Source organism: Mesoplodon bidens (genome assembly GCF_964165515.1).
Source record: "Mesoplodon bidens genome assembly, chromosome: 11".
In the NCBI taxonomy this organism is placed as follows: Eukaryota; Metazoa; Chordata; class Mammalia; order Artiodactyla; family Ziphiidae; genus Mesoplodon; species Mesoplodon bidens.
Genome location: NC_138167.1, coordinates 95,454,014 through 95,477,246, shown reverse-complemented (window position 1 = coordinate 95,477,246; position 23,233 = coordinate 95,454,014). Strand labels below are relative to the sequence as shown.

General features: G+C 39.8%; 1 protein-coding gene across 7 annotated transcripts in view; it reads right to left on the bottom strand.

Annotated features, from left to right (window-relative positions):
• Nucleotides 1-23,233, bottom strand: part of LIN7A (lin-7 homolog A, crumbs cell polarity complex component) — a 245,147-nt gene that overhangs the window by 77,701 nt on the left and 144,213 nt on the right. For 6 of the 7 annotated variants that reach the window (XM_081249927.1, XM_081249932.1, XM_081249928.1 and 3 more), the window contains one exon: nucleotides 13,430-13,548. In XM_081249927.1, the coding sequence (XP_081106053.1) occupies nucleotides 13,430-13,548 (119 nt within the window). Of the gene's footprint in view, nucleotides 1-13,429; nucleotides 13,549-23,233 lie in introns of those variants that run through there. The other variant, XM_081249933.1, reaches the window with a different exon arrangement.

Sequence of the window (23,233 nt, the reverse complement as noted above, 5' to 3'; positions counted from 1 at the left end):
ACTTTCTGAAGTAAAGAGTCAAAAATATCTGGCAGTTAAGCAGGTGGTCACAGAGTAAATTTAACAGAATATTCTTTCAATCAGAAACTTCAGGAAGTAGTATTCTTTAATTTCTCTACACAGCCAGCAACCTTTCCCACACTGACTACATATGGGTTTACGGTTCTCAGAATAGTCAGCCCTGAGTATTTTTTAGAAGATGTGTTACAGCACTGTCATCTTTGTATGACTGCAGGCCTGTTGATATTTCCAAGTAGACAGGACCTAAAAATGGTGATCAAGGTGTGTGAAGAAAATGATAGCAAGGAAATCAGTGAAAGAAAAACAATGTATTCTAGTGGGTGTTGCAGAGAGATTAATTTCCCTTTCCTTTCTTGACCTTAAAGAGAGAGGAACATTATTACGTTTAACGCAGAAGGTACACATCTGTCCACTGTCATCAAGGTGACACTTTTGTGGGCTATCCAGACCTCCATGATTTCCCTGTTACTGTTGTCCTTGGCAACTGACCCCATCTTTCCAGATGCAAGATTGAGGAGAGGAAGAGTATGTGTGTCTGCTGGGCCTTAATCCCTCCCTTGGTGACTCTGAGGTAAATGGTTTATTGTGTTGTTTTTGTTGTTGCTTGGTTAGTTCTTTGTTTGATTTTTATACTTGCATATGTCTTTGCACAGCCCCAGAGGAATGTGCAAAGATGCCTTTAAAAATGACTGCTGTCGGGCTTCCCTGGTGGCGCAGTGGTTGAGAGTCCGCCTGCCGATGCAGGGGACACGGGTTCGTGCCCCGGTCTGGGAGGATCCCACATGCCGCAGAGCGGCTAGGCCCGTGAGCCATGGCTGCTGAGCCTGCGCATCCGGAGCCTGTGCTCTGCAAGGGGAGAGGCCACAACAGTGAGAGGCCTGCCTACCGCAAAAAAAAAAAAAAAAAAAAAAAATGACTGCTGTCAAAAACAGACCCAGAGACATAGAAAACAAACTATGGCTACCAAAGGGGAAAGGGGCGGGGGGAGGGATAAATTAGGAGTTTGGGATTAACATATACACACTACTATATGTAAAATAGGTAATCAACAAGGGCGTACTGTATAGCACCAGGAACTATACTCAATATTTTGTAATAAACTGTAAAGGAAAAGAATGTGAAAAAATAGGTATATATATGTCTATCACTATTTTATGTGTAAAAATAGATATATATGTGAATCGTTTTGCTATACACCTGAAACTAACACAACATTGTAAATCAACTATACGTCAATAAAAATAAAAATGACCGCTCTCTCTTGCCTATTAACTGGTGGGACTGGACGCTATGATTGCACCTCCAGCTGCCAGCAATGTGTGAATGAGCAAAGTAATTTTTGGCTGCACTTTAGCCAGTAGGCCAAGTCTGGGATGTATTTCTGCTGACCTACTGGAAACAGCAGCATGGAGAAAATGCAGTTCAAAAGTTTCCAAGGGGCTTCCCTGGTGGTGCAGTGGTTGAGAATCTGCCTGCTAATGCAGGGGACACGGGTTCGAGCCCTGGTCTGGGAGGATCCTACATGCCGCAGAACAACTGGGCCCGTGAGCCACAACTACTGAGCCTGCGCGTCTGGAGCCTGTGCTCCGTAACAAGAGAGGCCACGATAGTGAGAGGTCCGTGCACCGCGATGAAGAGTGGCCCCCGCTTGCCACAACTAGAGAAAGCCCTCGCACAGAAACCAAGACCCAACACAGCAAAAATAAATAAATTAATAAACTCCTACCCCCAACATCTTTAAAAAAAAAAAAAAAAGTTTCCAAGTATCAGGCTTAATAAATATTTGGGGTCTCTTATAATATGGCCAACAAGTAGACATGAGAATACAACGTAGTTTCAGAAGACAAGATTACCTGTAACAGTTTTCTTTTCTCTTTATCTAGGAGAGCAGGCCTTCTCCCTAAAGTTGTGGCTATTGGTTGAAACGGTTTCCCTGGCTGTCGAGCTAACTTATTAGGAAAAGGACTATGGGCACATTTGAATAGATAAGCATATTTGTGATAGATCCTGAAACACATTTGCTAAAGCTTGGTCTTAAAAATACTAAATTAAAACAGAAACAGACTCACAGACCTAGAAAACAAATTAGTGGTTATCAAAGGGTAGAGGGATTGGGTGAGGTGCAATATAGGTAAAGGGGATTAAGAGGTACAAACTGCTAGGCATAAAATAAGTAAGTTACAAGGCTGTAAAGTACAGCACTGGGAATCTAGTCAACATTTTATAACTTTGTTTGGAGTATAATCTATAAAAATATCAAATCACTATGTTGTGCATCTGAAACTAATATAATATTGTAAATCAACTAACTATACTTCCAAAAAAAAAAGGCCCTAAGTTATTCCAGAAGGGACTGAAATTTTCTAGAAATGTCGTAACTGTTTTGGTGATATAATGCCAAGTATACAATGATTAGTAACTAGATTTTTACACTGCCTTCTGGAAATTTGTATAACAAATATATGATACAATATATTACAAAAACACAATACATTATCTTGTGTTAAATAAGGCAAAGAAAGAACCAGAAGCAAAAATTTTAAATAATGCTGTTGGTATACATGGAACACTGATATGAATAGGAATTACGGAAATGGAATCATGATACAATTTTCCAATCATTTTAGCTCATTACCAATAAGTAGCGAAACAAATGTTTCATTGTCTCTACATTGCATAGTGTTCTATTTTTGCCACTGTCCTTAACAAGTGGAACCTGAACTAGACTCGGATTCAAGAGACTGATTCTGTACTAATTCAGGCACTAACTAGCTTGAAAGACCATGTAAACCTTCTGGATCTTATTTTCTCATCTGTAAATTAAGAGGTTATAATAAATCAAGATGCCAAATGGATCAGTTTCAGAGGATTTACCAGCTCCTGAATTTTAAAAAAATATTTGCACATGTACGTATTCTTGGGAAAATGGTCCATAATTTTACCAAATTCACAATCACCAGAATCACAAAGAAGTTTATAACTCCCCAAAGTTAAGAAGCACAGGACTAAGTGCTTCCTAAGATTCCTTTTACACCCTATATATATTATTTTTTTTTTTCCTTTTTTTTTTTTTTTTTGCGGTACACGGGCCTCTCACTGTTGTGGCCTCTCCCGTTGCAGAGCACAGGCTCCGGACGCGCAGGCTCAGCGGCCATGGCTCACAGGCCCAGCCGCTCTGCGGCATGTGGGATCTTCCCGGACCGGGGCACGAATCCGTGTCCCCTGCATCGGCAGGCGGACTCTCAACCACTGCGCCACCAGGGAAGCCCTATATATATTATTTAATTTTATGTCAAATACTGTTACTACATGAGAACCCACATGTTACATATTTGCACATTTATACCAACATATATATTTATGCAAATACATAAAGAACCTTGAAATTTGATTCTAATTACAAGTCAGTTTTCAAGGTTGGAAACAACTTTTAAATGTAAATAAAATTTTGCTTCTAATTACAGGTAGCCTTTCAAAGTTGAAAGCCATTTTAATGTGAGTAAGATCTTATTTTGAACTAGAGGTGTCATCATGTTTTGTCTGGGATTTGTATGAACTCAGAGTCCTATTTCAAATTCAAGACTTATAAAAATCAAATATATGCTCGTCTACCAATAAAAATGAGCCATCTTAATGAATTTCTTCATGCACCCAACAGATATTTATTAAGTGCTCATTATTATAGACACTATACTAGGTGCTAATTTTACTGTGATGGCTGAAACATTCTCTGCTTTCATTCTAGTAAGATAGATGACTTGACTTTAAACCCTTTATTAACTTTGATGAAAGAAATAGAAAGAGACCCACAAATTGTGAATGTGAAACTATGCTCTGAGAACATTAGGCTATGTTCTTTATTTTTTCCTTCCCTCCTTGGACCTCAGGTGCAAAGAACAGAACTGGAGTTACCATAATCTTTAATTTATGGCACATACTCATCATTGTCCACTGATCCATGAATGGCTTGCTCTTATTAATTTACTTTTACACATTAGCAAGCACTGACAAACCCCCTAATGAAACAAAAGCTAGGATCACAACCTGCAAGAATTAAAACTATGCCTCGCTCCCTGCCGCTCCCACCCACCCCCATATTCATTGCCTTGGATCTCCCAAATGAGATATGTAGGGACATAATGAAGGGATAGATAAACTGACCAATTAATCAGAAAACCCAGAAACAGATCCCTGTGTATAGTTTTTGGTATATATTAATGTAATGGATCAAGGAGGAAATTATGGATTATTTAATAAATAAAGCTGGAAATATTTACCCTTATAGATTAAAAAAGAAAAACAATGGATCCTTACCTCACACTATACAAAAATCAACTCTAGATAGCTTAAGGACATAAATTTTAAAAATAAAATTTTTACTTTTAGTAGAAATTATAGGTGAATATCTTTTAGACAGTGGCATAGGGAAATATTTCTTAGGTGAGATACCAAAATGGCATTGATTATTTAAAAAGTGATCAATGTGAATATTTAAAATTTAACAATTTTAAGACATCTTAAAGACACGTTACAAAGTAGCTGAATATATTCACTATATACACCACCAGTAAAGAATTGATAACAAGAATATATTAAATATATATGTATACATACATATATAAAAGCACAAACTAGTAGAAAAATACATGAACAGATGTTTCACAGAAAAAGAAACATATCTACAATAATCACAAGAAGGGATATTCAACAGTTTAGTGATCAATTAAATGCAAATGATGACTGCAGTGAGATCCATTTTAGTTATTCAACTGGTAAAAGTTTAAATGTCTCATATGCCAAGAGTTGGAGCTAATGTGAGTATGCACCTTCTATATTGCTTTCTGGGGTATAAATTAGAGCAACCAAGTTTAAAAACTGGCATAACCTCTTAAAGTTGAACATTTTTACACCTTATGAACCAGAAATTCCACATCTACATATATAACCAAGAGAAGTCTTAGTCATCTAATAAATAAATAAATGCATGTATGTTAATAGCCGCACCAATGATCATAGTGAAAAGCTGGAAACAACTCAATGCTCTCCAATGGGAGAGTGAATTAATAAACATTCTCACAATGGAATATCACACAACAGTCAAAACAAGTGAATCACAGCAACACACACACAAAGTTTGAATCTTAGCACTGATATTAAGTGAAAAAAAATATCCCCAAAGATTTCGTTAGCATGATACCTTATTATAACATTTTAAACACATAAAATTAAAATAAATGTGTTTGAGGATTAAACACAGGCACTCAGACTACATAAAGATCAAGGAAATGATGCATACAAGATGTGGTGGTCAGTTTTTAACCCTAAGTCTTCTATGAAAGAAAAAAAGGAAGAAAAGAATGATGAAGGGAAACAAAGAAGGGAGGGAGCAGTTAAGTGCCTTGCATATATTTGAATTACAAGTGATACTAATTTCATTCCCTTTTCTATGTACAAATCACACTCAGGGATAACAGCAAGCTGGTTAAAAACGCCGATTTGTAACTTAACATTCATTTTAGATGGCTTGTACAAATGGACTTGTCTACACGTGTTGGCAATACTGAAGCAAGAAAAGGTTAAATGACGTGTTCACTGAGAGAAAAAAGTTATCATCTGTGGTGCCAAAAATAGAAGTTCTGATCTGCAGTCCTATGACCTCAACAGAAGACAGAATGTTCATTTTACCTGACTGATATAAAACACAGCTTCTCTGAGGACTCTATTATTTTGAACCACTGTGTAAGTACATGTAATTACAAGCTTCTGGAAATATGTACTGTTTATTTTATCATTTGTAGTAGCAAATAGAAAGGCTAGAGCTGAGTATTTACCCAACAGTGATGCTAACAGCCTTCAGAGTCATTACAGACTATTTGTAAGGGTCTGTTTAGATATCTTTAAGATCAATGACCCATTAGTGCAATTATACTCTAAGATGGTTCCTGCCACACAGACCCTGTTCTTGCTACCAGAAAGTGATATGTTGATGTTATAAACACGCCTTACATAATGTGTCTTCTCTCTGAAAAAGCTGCAGGAATAGAACTCTAACTATAGTTTACACATTCTGTTTCCAGTGAGTGATGTAGTCATTTTGTTTTTGCAATTTCCTGTGATAAGATTATAGATTAGTTTCTCCGAAAAGCTCAACAAAATGAGTACACTTATCCTTTTATTATTTTTATCCGTTTAGAAATCTTCATAGTATCTGTCTTTCCCACCCCATTCATACAGTCTCACATAGTCATATATTCCTCCCATGCATATATACTCAGCTTTACATAATTCTATGTAATCTATATAAAGAAAAACATTAAGGACTTCCCTGGTGGTGCAGTGGTTAAGAATCCGCCTGCCAATGCAGGGGACACAGGTTTGATCCCTGGTTCAGGAAGATCACACATGCCGTGGAGTAACTAAGCCCGTGCGCCACAGCTACTGAAGCCTGCGCTCCACAACTACTAAAGCCTGTGTGCCACAACTACTGAAGCCTGCGCGCCTAGAGCCCGTGCTCTGCAACAAGAGAAGCCACCACACAACAACAAGGAGTAGCCCCTGCCCTCCGCAGCTTGAGAAAGCCCGTGCGTAGCAACGAAGACCCAATGCAGCCATAAATAAATAAATAAATAAATATTTAAAAAGAAAAACATTAATTACTTGCTGTGTAACTATGTAGATTCATAGAATTGGAAGGACCTTAGAGTTAGAGATGAACTAGTCACGTAGTTACTCAACTCATACCATCACCCTTTATTAGAGAGTTTTCTTCAGTTTTTGAGGGATGGGGGTGGGAAGAGATATCATAGATCCTTCTGAGAATCTAATGAAGTTACAGTGTTATTCCAAGAAAATACATGTGTAAATGTTCATGTCTTTTGTTTTTTTTTTTTGGCCTTTGACATTGAGTCATTTCACAAAGGATAACGTGACTCTTTTTCCGTGAAAATTAATGGCCGTTCCCTGGAATATATAATTCCAAATTAAACAAATCATATAAAAAAGAAAACTTTGTGCCTGCTTAAAGTATGTTTCAATAAGAAGGCTGTTTTATTTGGTTTAGAAAAAGCTAATATTTGGAGTTATCTTTTACATGGAAATATTTATGTCATTTTTAGTATCCAATCAGAGTCTGGTTTCATACCAGGAAGTGCTCAAAGCTGCAGCTCACATCACTTTCAATAGCAAAGTCAGTTAAACACTTTATCAGAGCAGAGTAGCCTCCTATTGACACCTGAGCTTTCTCTAATACACTTCAAGTTAAATTCAGGTTCTACCAAATCCTTTATCCTCAAGTCAAATGATGTTATTTTTGGAAAGGCTGGTATCAACTATGCAGCCTCTGTCAGCTAGGAATGACGTTTGAATCCTTTTTACATTTAAATCATCTAAGCAGAAGTAACCTTTAAAAGAGTTTTGCAGGCTTTCCAGTTGTTGTAGATCTTCCCCATGGATAAACTGACAAGGCTTTCTCCGTTTCAACTCCCTTTCCCTCACAGATATCCTTCTTTCAGCACTGTAAAGGTCACAAATTTTCAGCTCTAAAATCTCCCCATCCAAAATGGCAGCTGTTTCCAACAGCAACTGTACACGATCAGCAAATCTGGAATCTAGGGACTAGCCTCCTTCTTATGGCCTAACATCTCTACAATAAAATCTAGCCTCGAATGAACCTCTCTTGTCAATTCTTTCTAAGATATAGCAATCCTTTACTTAAAAAATAAACATATTGAAATTTCTGACCCAAGTGCAACCAAGAGCATTAACACATCTTCTGGAAAGCCAAGAAACTTTTGTCAGTAAAAAGAACATATTTTGCTCCACTCCTAAATAAAAACTTGAAAATATAGGTTCCAGGCTATAGCTGTGAAATTATTGGACCACTTTCCACAGAGCAGGCAAGGCATCTTTTAGGATTATTGTCAGAGTCCTTGACATTAATGCACCCTGATGTTGAAAGTAATAAGTCTCTATGAAAAGTAGAAAGTCTGTCTTCTTCACCACACTAATCAAGCTGGATGCTAGACCCAGAAACTCCATATGTACTCCTCATGTACACACAGTATCAAGATTTTTCTTCCGTTAGGAGTTTTGCTTAACAAAGAAACTTTTCACTGTTAGAACAACTTGGCCTTTAAAATATCCACGGGGTATCTCTCTCTCTCCCTCCCCCTCCCCCTCCCCCTCCCCCTCTCTCTCTCTGTCTCTCTCACACACACACACACACACACACAACAGGATATCATCATTCACAAGATAGATAAACATCAGAACTTACTGAAACAATCATAGTTTTCACCCAATTGCATGCCAAGTGGAAATGGCACAGCTATTATTTTCACCATAACTGGCTGCAAAATATTAGCAAAATATCAAAGTTCAGAAGTAGGTTATAGCAAGTGAACAGAGGCACTCTTTTAATTTTTTGTTGTTTTTCTCAGCAACCCACCAGTTCAAACATTTCTAGAGTGCATGATTTGATCAAGCTTTCTCCAATTATTTCATGGTTTCTTTTGCTTGGAAATGTGTCAAGACACACTGTGGCAAATATAAGTTTTAATAAATTTTCACTTTTTAAAAATTGAGCTTTTTCTGTAGAAAATAAAAATTCTATATTCTGTGATGTATTTTCAGGATGCTCAGAAATAAGCTTTCTTGACTTCAGGCTCTTGTTGGCAGGAAACTTATCACACAAGAAACAGTCTGGCTTTTGTGCCCCATCACATTTAGCAATGCAAATAAAATCAAAGGAAATGTAAGAGCCACCAAGCTTTCTTTTCTTTGTCATCTGCCAACTTAAGTTCAGTATGAACAGAAATATATGCATAAACATAGTTTCAGATATATTTTTGTTAATTCTGATGAATGTAATGCTATTCTAAATGCCACTATATGACAAGGATGATAATTTTACATAATGAATCCATGCCACTCTATCCATATTTAAAGTAAAACATTAAAAACATATTTTGCCATAAACATTTTTGCACATACAGAGAAGGAAATAAAAATAAATCTTATATATATTTGCTCTTACCACACCTACAACATGAAGCCTATATATGACCTTAAGTTAAAAAACTCTTGTTCTAAAGTAATCTGAAATATGACCAAATAACCTCCGTTGTTATTAACTTCTCATCATATGACAAGGTTTCCAGATTCCTTACGATATTGGTTTATTCTAAAACCACTCCAGACTGTCAACATTTTTCTTAAAATGTGGATCTTCCTATTAAAAAAAAAAATTCTAGGGCCTTCCCAGGTGGCACAGTGGTTAAGAATCTGCCTGCCAATGCAGGGGACGCGGGTTTGATCCCTGGTCCGGGAAGATCCCACATGCCCCGGAGCAACTAAGCCTGTGCGCCACAACTACTGAGCCTGCGCTCTAGACCCCGCGAGCCACAACTACTGAAGCCCGCGCACCTAGAGCCCGTGCTCCACAACTAGAGAAGCCACCACAGTGAGAAGCCTATGCACTGCAACGAAGAGTAGCCCCTGCTCGCCACAACTAGAGAAAAGTCCACGCACAGCAACAAAGACCAAACGCAGCCAAAAATAAATAAAATTTTAAAAAAAAGCAATCGTGTAAAAGAAAATTCTACGTTTGTCTGATTAATAACTAAAGAACTATTATTCTCTATAGTTGTAACTAATATTTCTATTAAAACATAGTAAAATTTTGTGTTGTCAGTAAAACCACTAATTATTTCACCAAAATAGGTACCATTTCTTAACTAGTTACTCTTTTAGCTAGGCACTATATTAGTCAAGGTATTTTATACTTTTTATCTCATTTGATCTAGTATTCCCAACAGTCCCAGGAAGTTATTTTATGTAAAAAAAAAAAAAAAAAAAGTTAAACAAAACCAAGATCATAGAGATTAAGTAACTTGCACAAGATCACATCATTAAATGGCCAAGCAAAACTTTGAATCCAGGTTATCTGAATCCATTGTCAATGCTCTTTGTAATTCCATGTAATGCTCTTCCTATGTTTCCATTATACTATAGTGCATTACGCCATGATTAGCATCCACCAGCCTTCCTTCTTTCTTCCCTCCACCCTTCCTTCCTCTTCCTTCCTCTTCCTTTCTTCCTCGCACTCTCCCTTCCTCCAGCTCTTCTTTCTCCATCTGTGTATCCTTGTTTCATCTCATCTTGTCGCTGCTGACCCAAGGATATGTTTTCTTAAAGTAATTAGAAATCTATATGCGATTATACAACCAATCATTAGCTTTCTCATAAAGCTCATTACATTTGCCATCTGTGTTTTCATGCACACAGTAGATTAAGATGCTGTACAAAACAGCATCAGGAATGAGCACTTGAGTCATAAAGTTACGGCCCATGAGACTGTGGAATTAGGATGCAATGGCTCAATTTATTTTAATGCATGACAGTGGGGCAATGAATATGTCTATTAGTCTTATGGGGTTTCTTAGATCTAGTCTATAGAAACTACCATTTCTATTCCCATCTGTTAACTATTTCCTGACTTACCAAACACTGTACCCAGTAATAATTTGGGACTCTATTCTTTAATAATAATAGCATCCACTGATTGTGTAATTATTGGCTACCAGACTGTACTAGGAGGTTTTACATGTATGATGTCTAATTATCAGAATCACCTCAAGGCTGAGGGTATTACTCCCACTATTAAAAACTGACGAAATTTTAGAGAGGTCAAAAATAAGTAGCTAAGTTGGGATTCAAACATTGGTAAACTTGACTACAACACGGCTCTAATGACTTTGCTGCTCACTCTGATCTGACAAAATGTCTAGCAGTGACATTTTCCACATATTACTGGTGGAAGGCATGGTGGTGATAATTCTCAATCTATACATCCCTCCAAAGAAAAAAAAATCTCATTGGAAACTAAGAGCACTTAAATAGCAAACTGATACCTTCCAACTATTTCTTCTATGTTGATTATACCTTCAAGTCTATAAGACAAAGAAAACCCTTCATAAAGAAATGGTGTGGGCTGCCCTGGTGGCGCAGTGGTTAAGAGTCAGCCTGCCGATGCAGGGGACACGGGTTCGTGCCCCGGTCCGAGAAGATCCCACATGCCGCGGAGCGGCTGGGCCCGTGAGCCATGGCCGCTGAGCCTGCGCGTCCGGAGCCTGTGCTCCGCAACGGGAGAGGCCACAACAGTGAGGGGCCTGCGTACCGCAAAAAAAAAAAAAAAAAAAAGCTAATCAGGTGAGGTCAAAACTCTCCAAGGGCTTCCTATCATGCTTAGGAGAGAGTCCAGTGTTCTTACCATGGCCTGCGAGGCCTTGCGTGATCTGCTCTCCAGCTGCCTCTAGGAAGCCTACCTTCCTTATTTCACTGTTCCTTCCATGGATTGAGATAATTCTTGCCTCTGTGTTTTTTCACTTGTGATTTCCTCTCCCTGGAACACTATACCCCCTGATACCTGTGTGACTTATTCCTTCAATTAGGTTATTTTCTGACCACCCTAATTTAATAGAGCCCTACCCGTACTCCCTTAATCCTGCTTTATTTCTCTCCATAGTCTTGTCACTTTCTGATATTGTATTATATATTTATTTATCATCATTTTCTCACTGGAATGTAAGTTCCATAAAAGTAGAGACTTTGCACTGATCACAAGCCAAATTCCCAGTGAGCAGAGAGATACTTGATGGTTCCTATTCTTTAGTTAGTTCTGTGGAAATAGAAAGGTGATGGGATGTCTAAGATGAAAAGTCAGCCACCAAATCTCAGGGGAGTAGCACTCTGTGAAAGAAGAGAGTATATAGGGGACTTAGCCTTAGTCTACAGAGTGACTACAGGAGGCCTGTGGAGTTTCTACGTATCTTATACCTTTCCCACTGAGCAGCTGATGGCCGAGAATTCATACACTTTGAGGAATTTTCTTTCAGTCTTTGGTCAAATTCATCGATTAAAGCTTAGAGATAAGGGACTTCCCTGGTGGCGCAGTGGTTAAGAATCTGCCTGCCAATGCAGAGGACATGGGTTCAAGCCCTGGTCTGGGAAGATCCCACATGCCGCGGAGCAACTAAGCCCATGCACCACAACTACTGAGGCTGCACTCTAGAGCTCTCAAGGCACAACTACTGAGCCTGTGTGCCACAAGTATTGAAGCCCGTGCGCCTAGAGTCCATGCTCCGCAACATAGCCCCCGCTCACCACAACTAGAGAAAGCCTGCGTGCAGCAACAAAGACTCAACACAGCCAAAATAAATAAATAAATAAATAAAAATTAATTAAAAAAAAAACTTAGAAATAGAATTATGGTTATTTCCTTAAGATGCATTCATTATAAACAAAAATTAAGTAGTTAACACCTTCACTTAATAAAGATTTAGCACAAGCACAGTCTAAGTCAAATCCCAGCAAAATCCATAACCTCACTGGGTAGGCTATGGTTTAAATATGTAGTGAGAGAGGACTTGTGTGTCTCTGCCTTAGGCACTTGAGGTTTTTTTCACTTAGTGACAACTCATCAACTAGCACTGTTGAGGCACAGAATATGCGTTACCCACAAGTAGAGTTGCAAAGAGGAAGGGAGGCTGACACAAGCATTCCTTGAGAGGTGCCTGCCCGCTGCTACAACAAACTCTCCTGGCGGTCGCTGGGTTCAGCTGGCTTTGGAGAGAATGATAGTACGTAATTCACTACTGGGGACTTCTAGCAGGACAGATATGTTGGATATATGGACTTTAAGTGCTAATTAATGAATTATTATTTAGTACCTGATAGGGAAGGAGTGATGGGCTTACTGAATAAAACAAGGTAGTGTATATATCTTAAGTGAACATCTTGTAACCAGTGAAATTCATTAATTGATTAGTCAATTCCACCACCAGTCAATAAAAAATTCAAATAGTCATTTTAAACACACTTGTTTCACCTCAGGCTTCCTGAAACTGTTAACCAGGAAAGCATTATAAAGATCTGTTGAAGGCATATCAGCCTGTTCAATTTCCCCTTATTGCACTAGACATTAATGTCTGTATTACTATAACTGCAGTCAGTAGGAGGCTACTCTTTCAGATTTACCTGAGGAAGATTTAGCTGAGTGTTCTTTTAAGAAAAGCTCAGTCCCCATTAATTATGACTATTTCTACCAGAATTTCCAGATGACTTCACGTGACTCCTAAATAGTTTAGACTACACGCCAGAGTCCCCTGCTGAGGCAGTCACTTCATTGGTACCATAAGATCAACATTTGGTTTTATATGAATGCATAAATCCTAACTGAATCTAATTTTGGAATTTCGCAGACTAAATTATTTTTATCATCTGTCCAAGCAGTTCGAAAGCTAAGATGCAGTTACAATCTTAACTATTTCGACTGTTTGTGTGGAAAAGATGTGTTTTCTATTCAGAAGACATATGGCAGAATATAGTTATCAAAATCTTAGTCTCATACCTCTCGAATAGCAGTACAAAACTCACTCTGGAGCACTTTTTTGAGGGATTGTAGCTTGTGCACTGGTACTTCTCCAGATTCCTGCAGTTTTTCCAGTAATTCAATTGCTCTGGCAACATCTGAATGAAAAAAAAAAATCAAAATGGAGAGACATGGAGTAAACTGAATCTCTTCACCAAAGTACCATCATTTCAGTGACAATGAAAAGTAAGTGGAATTAATTGCAAAACAAGAATTTACAATTCATAGTTTATTGATCTCTTTTGATAAAAGGTCACTTAAATCTGTTCCACACAATTTGTCACTTAATACATCTTCCTTAATGGCATTTCTCATAAGTTATTTCTGTCACACAAATTAGTTTGAATATTCTTTCAGGAAAGAATAGAAGGAAGCATGTCTTTTGTATATTCTGATACCTCAACAACCAAATGAATCCTGTCAATTTTACCTCTGAGATGCTTTTTTCAGGTTTTCTTTTCGCATTCCACATTTATCACACCTGCATTTTTACATTTATTAGTATGACAATTTGATTAATGTGCATCTTCTCCACTTGTCGATAAACTCCTTGAGGGTAAGAACTTAATTGGGTTTATTCACCACTGCAGCCCCAGAGTCTGGTGTAATTTATGTGTTATGGTCATTTAAGTTTTAAGGCCCCCCTTTATCTTGGGAACAATTAAATTATACTAAGGATAACCAGCCTAATAATGCTAGGAAATTGGGCCTTATGGACAGTGCCAATATATAATTTCCCTGAAAGATAAGGACTAGTAGAGAACAGACTAAGTCAGATGACCTGGGGGTACACTGGGCCGCACCTAATGGAAGCATAAAATTAATTCTTACTTATGACTTTAATAATACTACTAGCTATGTTATTTGCACTTTGCCTGTTTTACCAGATTGTTGTTTCTTGCATTACCAAATGTGTCAATGAGCCTCTGACAAAAATATAGAGTTCTATATGAGATCAATGTAACAGTGTAACTCCAGATACGGCAAGATGCAACAAGAGGGGATTTTTTCCTGGACTGCAACAGACTAGTAAGACAGACGGTCCAGAGACTTTTGGCTACTGTTAATAGGTCTAGTCCAATAATAGCACATAGAGTGGCCTATCAACAAAATCTTCGCCAGACCTGGGAATGAGCATTCCTACCGCTGTGGGACAAAATGGTCATGAAATACCTCTCAAACCATGGTCGAATTTATGACAATGAGGGGGCCCTGTCACCTACAAACTGGCACTTGCCATCTGCCTCCACAAGGATCAAATTACGAGCTGCTGCAGCTGCTCACCTTCAACACCCCCTGAAAGGAGTTCAAGGTGGAGGTCGATAATGAGGCCCTCTGTGCTTTGGGAAAAACTGGCAGAACAGGTCTTTAGATAGTTAGATATTTTCAGGAGAAGATTTTATGAGTCCAGTTCTTGCATCTCCTCGTATCTAGAAAAGCACTAAAATCCTTCATGGTGGTGTCTGCTCCTCGTAACTAGCAGTAATTTTCACAGGACCAGCAGAAACCTTCTCCAAAAAGTAAGTGCTTGATTGCATGTATTCCCCCTCCACAAAAATCACATATACACTGACCTTCCCTAATACCTCTTTGGAGCAGTTTCTCAGAACTATGTGGAATGCTGTCTCCCAGGCTATAGTTCTCATTTTGCCCCAAATAAAACTTACACACACACACACACGCACACGTTAATGTATCAAGAAACACAGTCTCTTATAGCCATAGCTTTAAAATTCCCAGGATGGTTTTGTATTGCCAAAAGAAAATGATATGATGAAGGCTATTTTAAAAATACGTATGGTGATCTCTTCTACCTCTCTTGCTGTAGTCAATAACTCACTGAAAAGTCACTTAGGCATTTATGTATAGAGATTTTCAATTCCTAAGTGATTAACTCCAGAAAGTATCCCGTATCCCTGGCATCAGATTATACATTCATTCATCCATCCATCCATCCATACATCCATCCCTCAATTTGTGTTCCTATTAGACCTGGCACTAGCTTAACAAGACACACTTCTGAATTCACAGCTAAATGAGAAAAAAACATAACAGTACAGCTACCTATAATAAAATTTCTACCACCTCTGAATTAGGGTGGGGTTGGTATAGGTTTATGTATCTAACCAAAGAAAATAACCAAAAAGTAACTTTAATGGAGACTCTCCTTTGACGTACTGCCAACTGATTGCCAATCGTAGCCCAAGGAAGCATAAATCCTGAAATCAGTAAGACGCTGCCAGTTTCGAAAGTCTGTCCTTTGATACATAAACTGAAAGTCAACATAATCAACTGTACCACACCAGCCACATCCACAATCAGTAAGATACCAAGCTAAGAATTGTATGCATTTCTAACTGCATGAAAGACTCTACCTAGATGCCAACAGGCACTTGGAACTCTCAACATGTTTAAAACTGTGCTCATCATATTTTTTTCCTGAAATGAGCTCTTCTCTTCTTATATTCCATATTTCCATTAATAGCATCTCCATCCAGCCTGTCTTCCAAGCTAGACCATGGCATCATCTTTCAGATTCACCCCCACATGCAATCAGTCAGCAAGTGCTGTAGGTTCTATCTCAAAATGCCTTTTGAATGGAAACCCTTTGCTTCATTACTTCTCTCCTGAGGTCCTGGAGCATCTCCGAACTGTTCTTTAAGTGGCTTTTCTTTTACAGTCCACTGCCCACTCTGCTCCCAGAGTGATAAATCTCATTATTATACTCTCTTGCATAAAACCTTCTCTGGCTTCCTACTGCCTAAAGGGTGAAGTTCGGACCACTTAGGGCTACATACAAAGCCCTTAACAACCAACCTCTTATGACTCATCTCTAGAAACCTCCTCCTGCCCATCCTATATGCTGACCATCCAAAATTTTTACCATTCTAGGACATGCCACAGAACACCATGTTTCTGTGACTTTGTACATATCATCCCCTGTTCCTGGAATGCAATTAATTTATTCATCCAATTGTGCCAGGCATGGGAGACACTGTGGTAACAGAAACAGACGGTTGCTCTTGCTTTCATGGCATTTATAGGTCTGACGGATCACAGATACCCAACAGAGGGGGCATGAGCTATAAAAGCAGCTCAACAGGCTAGTACATGGATGTCTAAGCAAGACATTTATCATCATCCAGGAGGTCAGGGAGGAGCTCTTTGTGAAAGTAATAGCTAAGCAGAGCCCTGGGTAGGAGGTACGGGTGGGGAAAAGGAGAAAAAAAGTTCCAGGCAAATAAATGCAGATTGAAGTCTTACCAAGGGAGTGTGGGGCATTCACAGAACTAAGAGTTCAGTATGGCTGAAGTTGAAACCAGGCCAAGAGTAGCAAGAGACGCAGTAGAGAGAAATCATATCATGGAGGGTGTGTTAGGTCATGTAGGGAAGACTTGGCTTAAATAGCATCTCCTTAGGCATGTCTTCCCTGACCCTCCAAGGCAGATTTAGTTGCAATCACACCTATGATCCCACAGTCCTTTGTTCACTTATCCATTGTAATAATTACTACTCTCTGCTATAGCTCTTTTTGCATATATGTCTCCATCCTTCACCCTTGCAAATATATTAGCTTCTTGAGGTCAGGAACAGTATCTTATTTGTTATTGTATCTATAGTTCAATGAGGAGTACTTGACAAATATTAGGTGTTTATGTTTGCTGAATGAATTATGGATTAATTAATGAGACTAGCTAGGAAGGCAGGGGTTAGAGGTCTATGTCTAGGTGGACATATAACTCACTTCTCCTGAGACTAAACCTCCAGATCACCATCAGCCATGATCAAGACTGGCTTGGGTCTGGTGTGGGGGGGAAGGACGCAAGCCTGAATCCGTAGGCTAAAGGGTATCACGTGACTGAACTAGAAGAAGTTCAGAAAATCTGAAAGCGACTATTCAGGAGTTCTCACCCTGGACTGCACTTTAAAATTACCTGGAATACATTTAAAATTTATTTATTTATTCCCCCATTTTATTGAGATATAATTGACACATAACACTGTATTAGTTTAAGTGTACAACATAATGATTTGATATATGTATACAGCAAAATGATTACCACAATAAGTTATTAATGCCTGAGACTCACCCCAAATGAATTAAACCAGAATATATGGAAGAGTGGTTCTCAACCTTGGCTGCAGACTGGAACCACCTGGGGAGCTTTAAAACCCTTGGATACCTGGGTCTCACCCCAGAGATTCCAATCAGATTGGCATGGGGGAGGCCTAGGCATTAGGCTTTTGAAAGCCCTCAAGGTGATGCTGAAGTGCAGTCATGGTTGAGAACCACTGGTCTAGCTGGCATGGGTAGTTTTATAGCCCTATTTAGTTCAAATGTGCATGCAGGGTTAAGAACCTCTGCTATAAATCAATGGTTCTAAAACATGAGTGTGCCTAAGAATTACCTGCGGAAACGTATTAAAATGTAGGTTCCTGACCCTTCACCCCCACTTGAGGGAGGTTGATTCAGGAGGTATGAGGATAAGGCCCAGGAATTTGCCTTTTAAACAAATGACTCAAGTGATTCTAAAGTAGTTTCACAGACCCCATTTCAAGAGATAGTGAACAAAATGACGGTTCAGGTTTCTTTCAGCCCCAGCATTCCAGAAACTCTTGCATTTTCTATTATTCTTTGATACCCTGTAGAACAGGATACTGAATGGGACTCTTCTGGAAGTCTCAGAATTATTGATAAAAGTCCATGAATGAAAGTAATTAGTGTTAAGTACCAGCCCCATCCTGAAACAGTGCTCCTAGCAAAGGCTGCTCACCTGGATCACCTGTGGAGTTTTAAAACCAGCCTGCTTCCCCAGACCAATTATTCAAAATCTCTAAGTGTGAGATCCAGTCATGAGGTTTTGTTTGTTTCTTTGTTCTTAAGCTTCCAGATGATTCCTATGACCATCCAAAGTTGAGAAATAAAGTTCAAAAAAGAGCCATCAAAGAAATTAGACACTATCCACCATATTAAGACTTATTCAAAGCTGGGCCGGCCCTGTTATGTAATGTAATACCATAGGCCTTTTCCAGTCCTTATTAAGAGGTAACTGTGGGATTTCCCTGGTGGCGCAGTGGTTCAGAGTCCGCCTGCTAACGCAGGGGCACAGGTTTGAGCCCTGGTGCGGGAAGATCCCACATGCCACGGAGCAACTAAGCCCGTGTGCCACAACTGCTGAGCCTGCGCTCTAGAGCCTGCGAGCCACAACTACTGAAGCCTGCATTCCTAGAGCCCATGCTCCTGCAACAAGAGAAGCCACTGCAGTGAGAAGCCCGCACACTGCAACGAAGAGATGCCCCCGCTCGCTGCAACTAGAGAAAGCCCACATGCAGCAATGAAGACCCAACACAGCCAAAAATAAATAAATTGGTTAAAGAAAAAGAGCTAATTGTGAGATGAAAGAAAATTCATGAAAAATTGTTAAGTCATTAACTTTGGACAGAATACTAGGTCTTTTGCTTCTCTTCCATTAACCAAGCGAGGAGTGTTCCAAATAGAACCAATTGTAGCCATTGGGGGTTGCCTGCAGAGGGAGACTAGAATCCCTTTCCTGGTGACACAGGCAGTGGACATGGTGATCTGCCTGCCCTCTGCCTATCTGATCAGAGGGAGAGAACTGGAGAGCAGTGGCACTAGAGCAGGAACCATCTTGCTGGCACCTACCCAAGGGAATCTAGCAGTATGAGGTCATGGGGTATGTGGCAGTTGGTAAAAGCCAAAAGAAATCTAAAAACTAAGAGTGAGTGAGATCAGGTCCCTCCAGCCCAGTCCTGGCTGGTGCTGCAAAGATGTGGTGAGTGATAAATTGGATGTTAGACTGGAGCTTAAAATGAAATTCTGATTCCCTTTAGCTCTGTAAAAGTACCAGAAACCTGCAAGCCAAGGTCTGGAAGAAAGCAAGAGAAGCCTTTGAGTAAGTAAAATACTTGTTCTTAAAATGATTGCAATAAAGTGTGTGTAGTTTATTTACGAGTTCCCTTAGGGTTCTCACTGAGAACCTCACACTTGTTTTATGAAACTATTCTACAAAATTTGGTTACGAATACAGAGGTCTGGGTTTATCAGGATAGCTCAGACTAGAAGAAATATTACATAACGACTGGGGAGGCTGCTTGACAAACACAATGAAGGCAAGAAGATCTCACAGTTTTTTTCTGAAATGGACTCATCCTCTGGTCTGCCAACTCTCAAGCTCATACTTCCACCATCTATCCCTAACCACTGGACTGCCAGGGAGTTCCCTGGAGAGCATTTAAATGATAGGGAAGAGTGTTTCTCAGCCTTGGCTACCCACTGGGATCACCTGGGTTAACTGAAAAACAAAACAAAACAAAAAACAGATACCTAGATCCTACCTACATATATTTCTGATTTCATTGTTCTGGCATATGGCCTGGGCATTAGTATCTTCAGAGTTCCCTAGAGATATAATGCATGACCATGCTGAGAATCACTGATACGGCCTCTCAAGGTACACTCCAGGAAATCTAATAACAATGTTACTTATTGCTGTCACGTACAGCAATTGCTAATTGCTCTCATGTACAGTGTTTAGTATGCACGAATTTTAAACATTTTCCTTCTCTTAGCACTATGAGGTAGGTACTATTATCTCCATTTTACAGAACAAGAAACTGAGACCCATAGAGTTAAAATTACTTCTCTGAGGAAAGAGCTAGTAAGTTGTAGAGTTAGGATTTGAATCCTGGCAATATGGCTCTAGAACCTGGACTACATTTGAGATATGTCTCAGGAATCTATATTGTTAAAATCATTCCCAGCACCACTTCTCCAACATTGTTAACAGAGATTAAGCTAATCTGATCAACAAATCCTTGCTTGAGGGCTGAAAACAGTGGTTCTCAAATTTTAGTCAACAACAACAACAAAATAACCCTGGACCATTTATTAAAAATTAAGATAGGGTTTCCCTGGTGGCGCAGTGGTTGAGAGTCCGCCTGCCGATGCAGGGGATGAGGGTTCGTGCCCCCGTCCGGGAGGATCCCACATGCCGCCGAGTGGTCTGGGCCCGTGAGCCATGGACGCTGGGCCTGCGCGTCTGGAGCTTGTGCTCCGCAGCGGGAGAGGCCGCAGTGGTGAGAGGCCGGCGTACCGAAAAAAAAAAAAAAAAAAAAAAAATTAAGATAAAAAAAAAGAGGCTGAGGGTGAAGCTTTGAAATTTGCTCTTTTAGTAGTCATCTCAGATGGTGCTGATGCAGAAAGTGGTTCACAAATGCACTTTAAGGTTACTGATAGTTTAATATGTGATCCAGAATAAAGTGAGTTAAAGGCCATCATTTATTCATTGTTTACTTGTCGTACTTAGCTCATCTTATAAAATCTTCAAAAATATATAAAAGGATTACTACTGTTCCTACTGTATAGTTAAAAACAAAATAAAACAAAACAAAAAACCAACTAAGGCTCAGAAAGATGAATTATCTGGCTCAAGGTTACACAGCTAGTAGGGCCAGGATTTAAGACCAGAGGGGTTTGACTCCAGTGCCCATGCTCTTATTTTTTTTTTTTTTTTTTTTTTTTTTTTTTTTGCTGCGGTATGTGGGCCTCTCATTGTTGTGGCCTCTCCCGTTGCGAAGCACAGGCTCCGGACGCGCAGGCTCACCAGCCATGGCTCACGGGCCCAGCCGCTCCGCGGCATGTGGGATCTTCCCAGACCGGGGCACGAACCCGTGTCCCCTGCATCGGCAGGCGGACTCTCAACCACTGCGCCACCAGGGAAGCCCCATGCTCTTATTTATTTCTCTATCCTGCCATGGAAAAGGGATTAGAAATAAAACAATAAAGGTATGGCAAACTTATTTTTTAAATATAGCATCATCGCAAACTGAGGCAAACAGATATAACACTGCCCAAAGTCCTGGAAGGTAACCCTTCAACACATTACAGTATAATCAATGTGCTCATATTGATAACTTTTTTTTTTTTTTTTTTTTTGCGGTACATGGGCCTCTCACTGTTGTGGCCTCTCCCGTTGTGGAGCACAGGCTCTGGACTCGCAGGCTCAGCGGCCATGGCTCACGGGCCCAGCCGCTCCGCGGCACGTGGGATCTTCCTGGACCGGGGCATGAACCCGTGTCCCCTGCATTGGCAGGCGGACTCTCAACCACTGCGCCACCAGGGAAGCCCCATGCTCTTATTTATTTCTCTATCCTGCCATGGAAAAGGGATTAGAAATAAAACAATAAAGGTATGGCAAACTTATTTTTTAAATATAGCATCATCGCAAACTGAGGCAAACAGATATAACACTGCCCAAAGTCCTGGAAGGTAACCCTTCAACACATTACAGTATAATCAATGTGCTCATATTGATAACTTTTTTTTTTTTTTTTTTTTTGCGGTACATGGGCCTCTCACTGTTGTGGCCTCTCCCGTTGTGGAGCACAGGCTCTGGACTCGCAGGCTCAGCGGCCATGGCTCACGGGCCCAGCCGCTCCGCGGCACGTGGGATCTTCCTGGACCGGGGCATGAACCCGTGTCCCCTGCATTGGCAGGCGGACTCTCAACCACTGCGCCACCAGGAAAGCCCCTTGATAACATATATTAATCATTAAAAATGATCAAATCATTATCAACTGCCTGATGATATTAAGATAACATATTCCGGAAAGACTTCCTTTAAAGTAGTTGAACATTATAACCAAAAACAATAAAATAGTGGAACTTAAATGGGATGAACTTCCAGTCATCTGGAAGAGTCCAATTATCATCTTCTCTTTCCTTAATGATAACTTTTTATTAACTTGGTTAACATTTAGACTGCAGAATTTAACCCATGACTCATCTGCATCTGGACCTTGGATGAAGATAGAGCTGGGTCATTTAAGGCATATTGTCCACTAATTCCACACAAATTTATTGAGTACTATAGCAAACAATATGAATTATCTACCCCAAAGTCATCTAAAACCCTCACATCCCTTGCCTTCTACTACAAAAGCTGGAAAGCAATCATACTTCTCTTTCCAGACTCTTCTGTCATTTGGCCAAGTTGTTGTAAGTGTAAAGTCACTGGGTATGGCTTCCAGGAAGGCTTTTTAGATGAACAAAACGCTGGCGTGTGCTTCAGCTTTTAGGTCTTCGAACCCTTAACTCTTTCCCCATTCTCCTGCCAGCCTTAAATGTGCCTAGAGGTGAATCAGCCATTTTGTGATCATGCAAACGGCTGTCACATGCTGAGGCAGGTGGAGTAGGAAGAAGGAAGGGGCCTAGCCCTTCATGTCATCACTGAGCTGTGTACTGGCCTTGAACTGTGCAACCCCATGATTCTTGCCTATGAGACAAATATATGCTTTACTGTTTGGTTCCCTGTGACTGGCAACCAAATACAAACTAACTAATACCAAACTAATACCAGAGGAAATGACTTTAAAGGCACTATTCTAGCAGGGATAAGGTTGATGATATTGAGAAACTGGAGTCACATGTGGTGGTCCTTTGAATAAGACAGCCATGGAAAGCCTCTCTGAGAAGGTGACACTGGACTGAGACTTGAATATTCATAACAAGCCAGCCATATGAAAATCCGAAGGAGGAATATCCGAAGAGAATAGCAAGGGCAAAGACCCTAAACTGAGGGGAGCAAGCCTACATATTAGAAGAACAGACAAAACCAGTGTCAGTGGAGCACAGTGTGTAAGGCAGACAGCAATCGCAACAATGGTGTGCTGGTAAATGATGAACAACCAGCTCTCCAAAACACATGGACAAAACAGAAAAAGCCCTTATTTGTAGTGTTTTCTGATTTCTGTAGTGTAAAT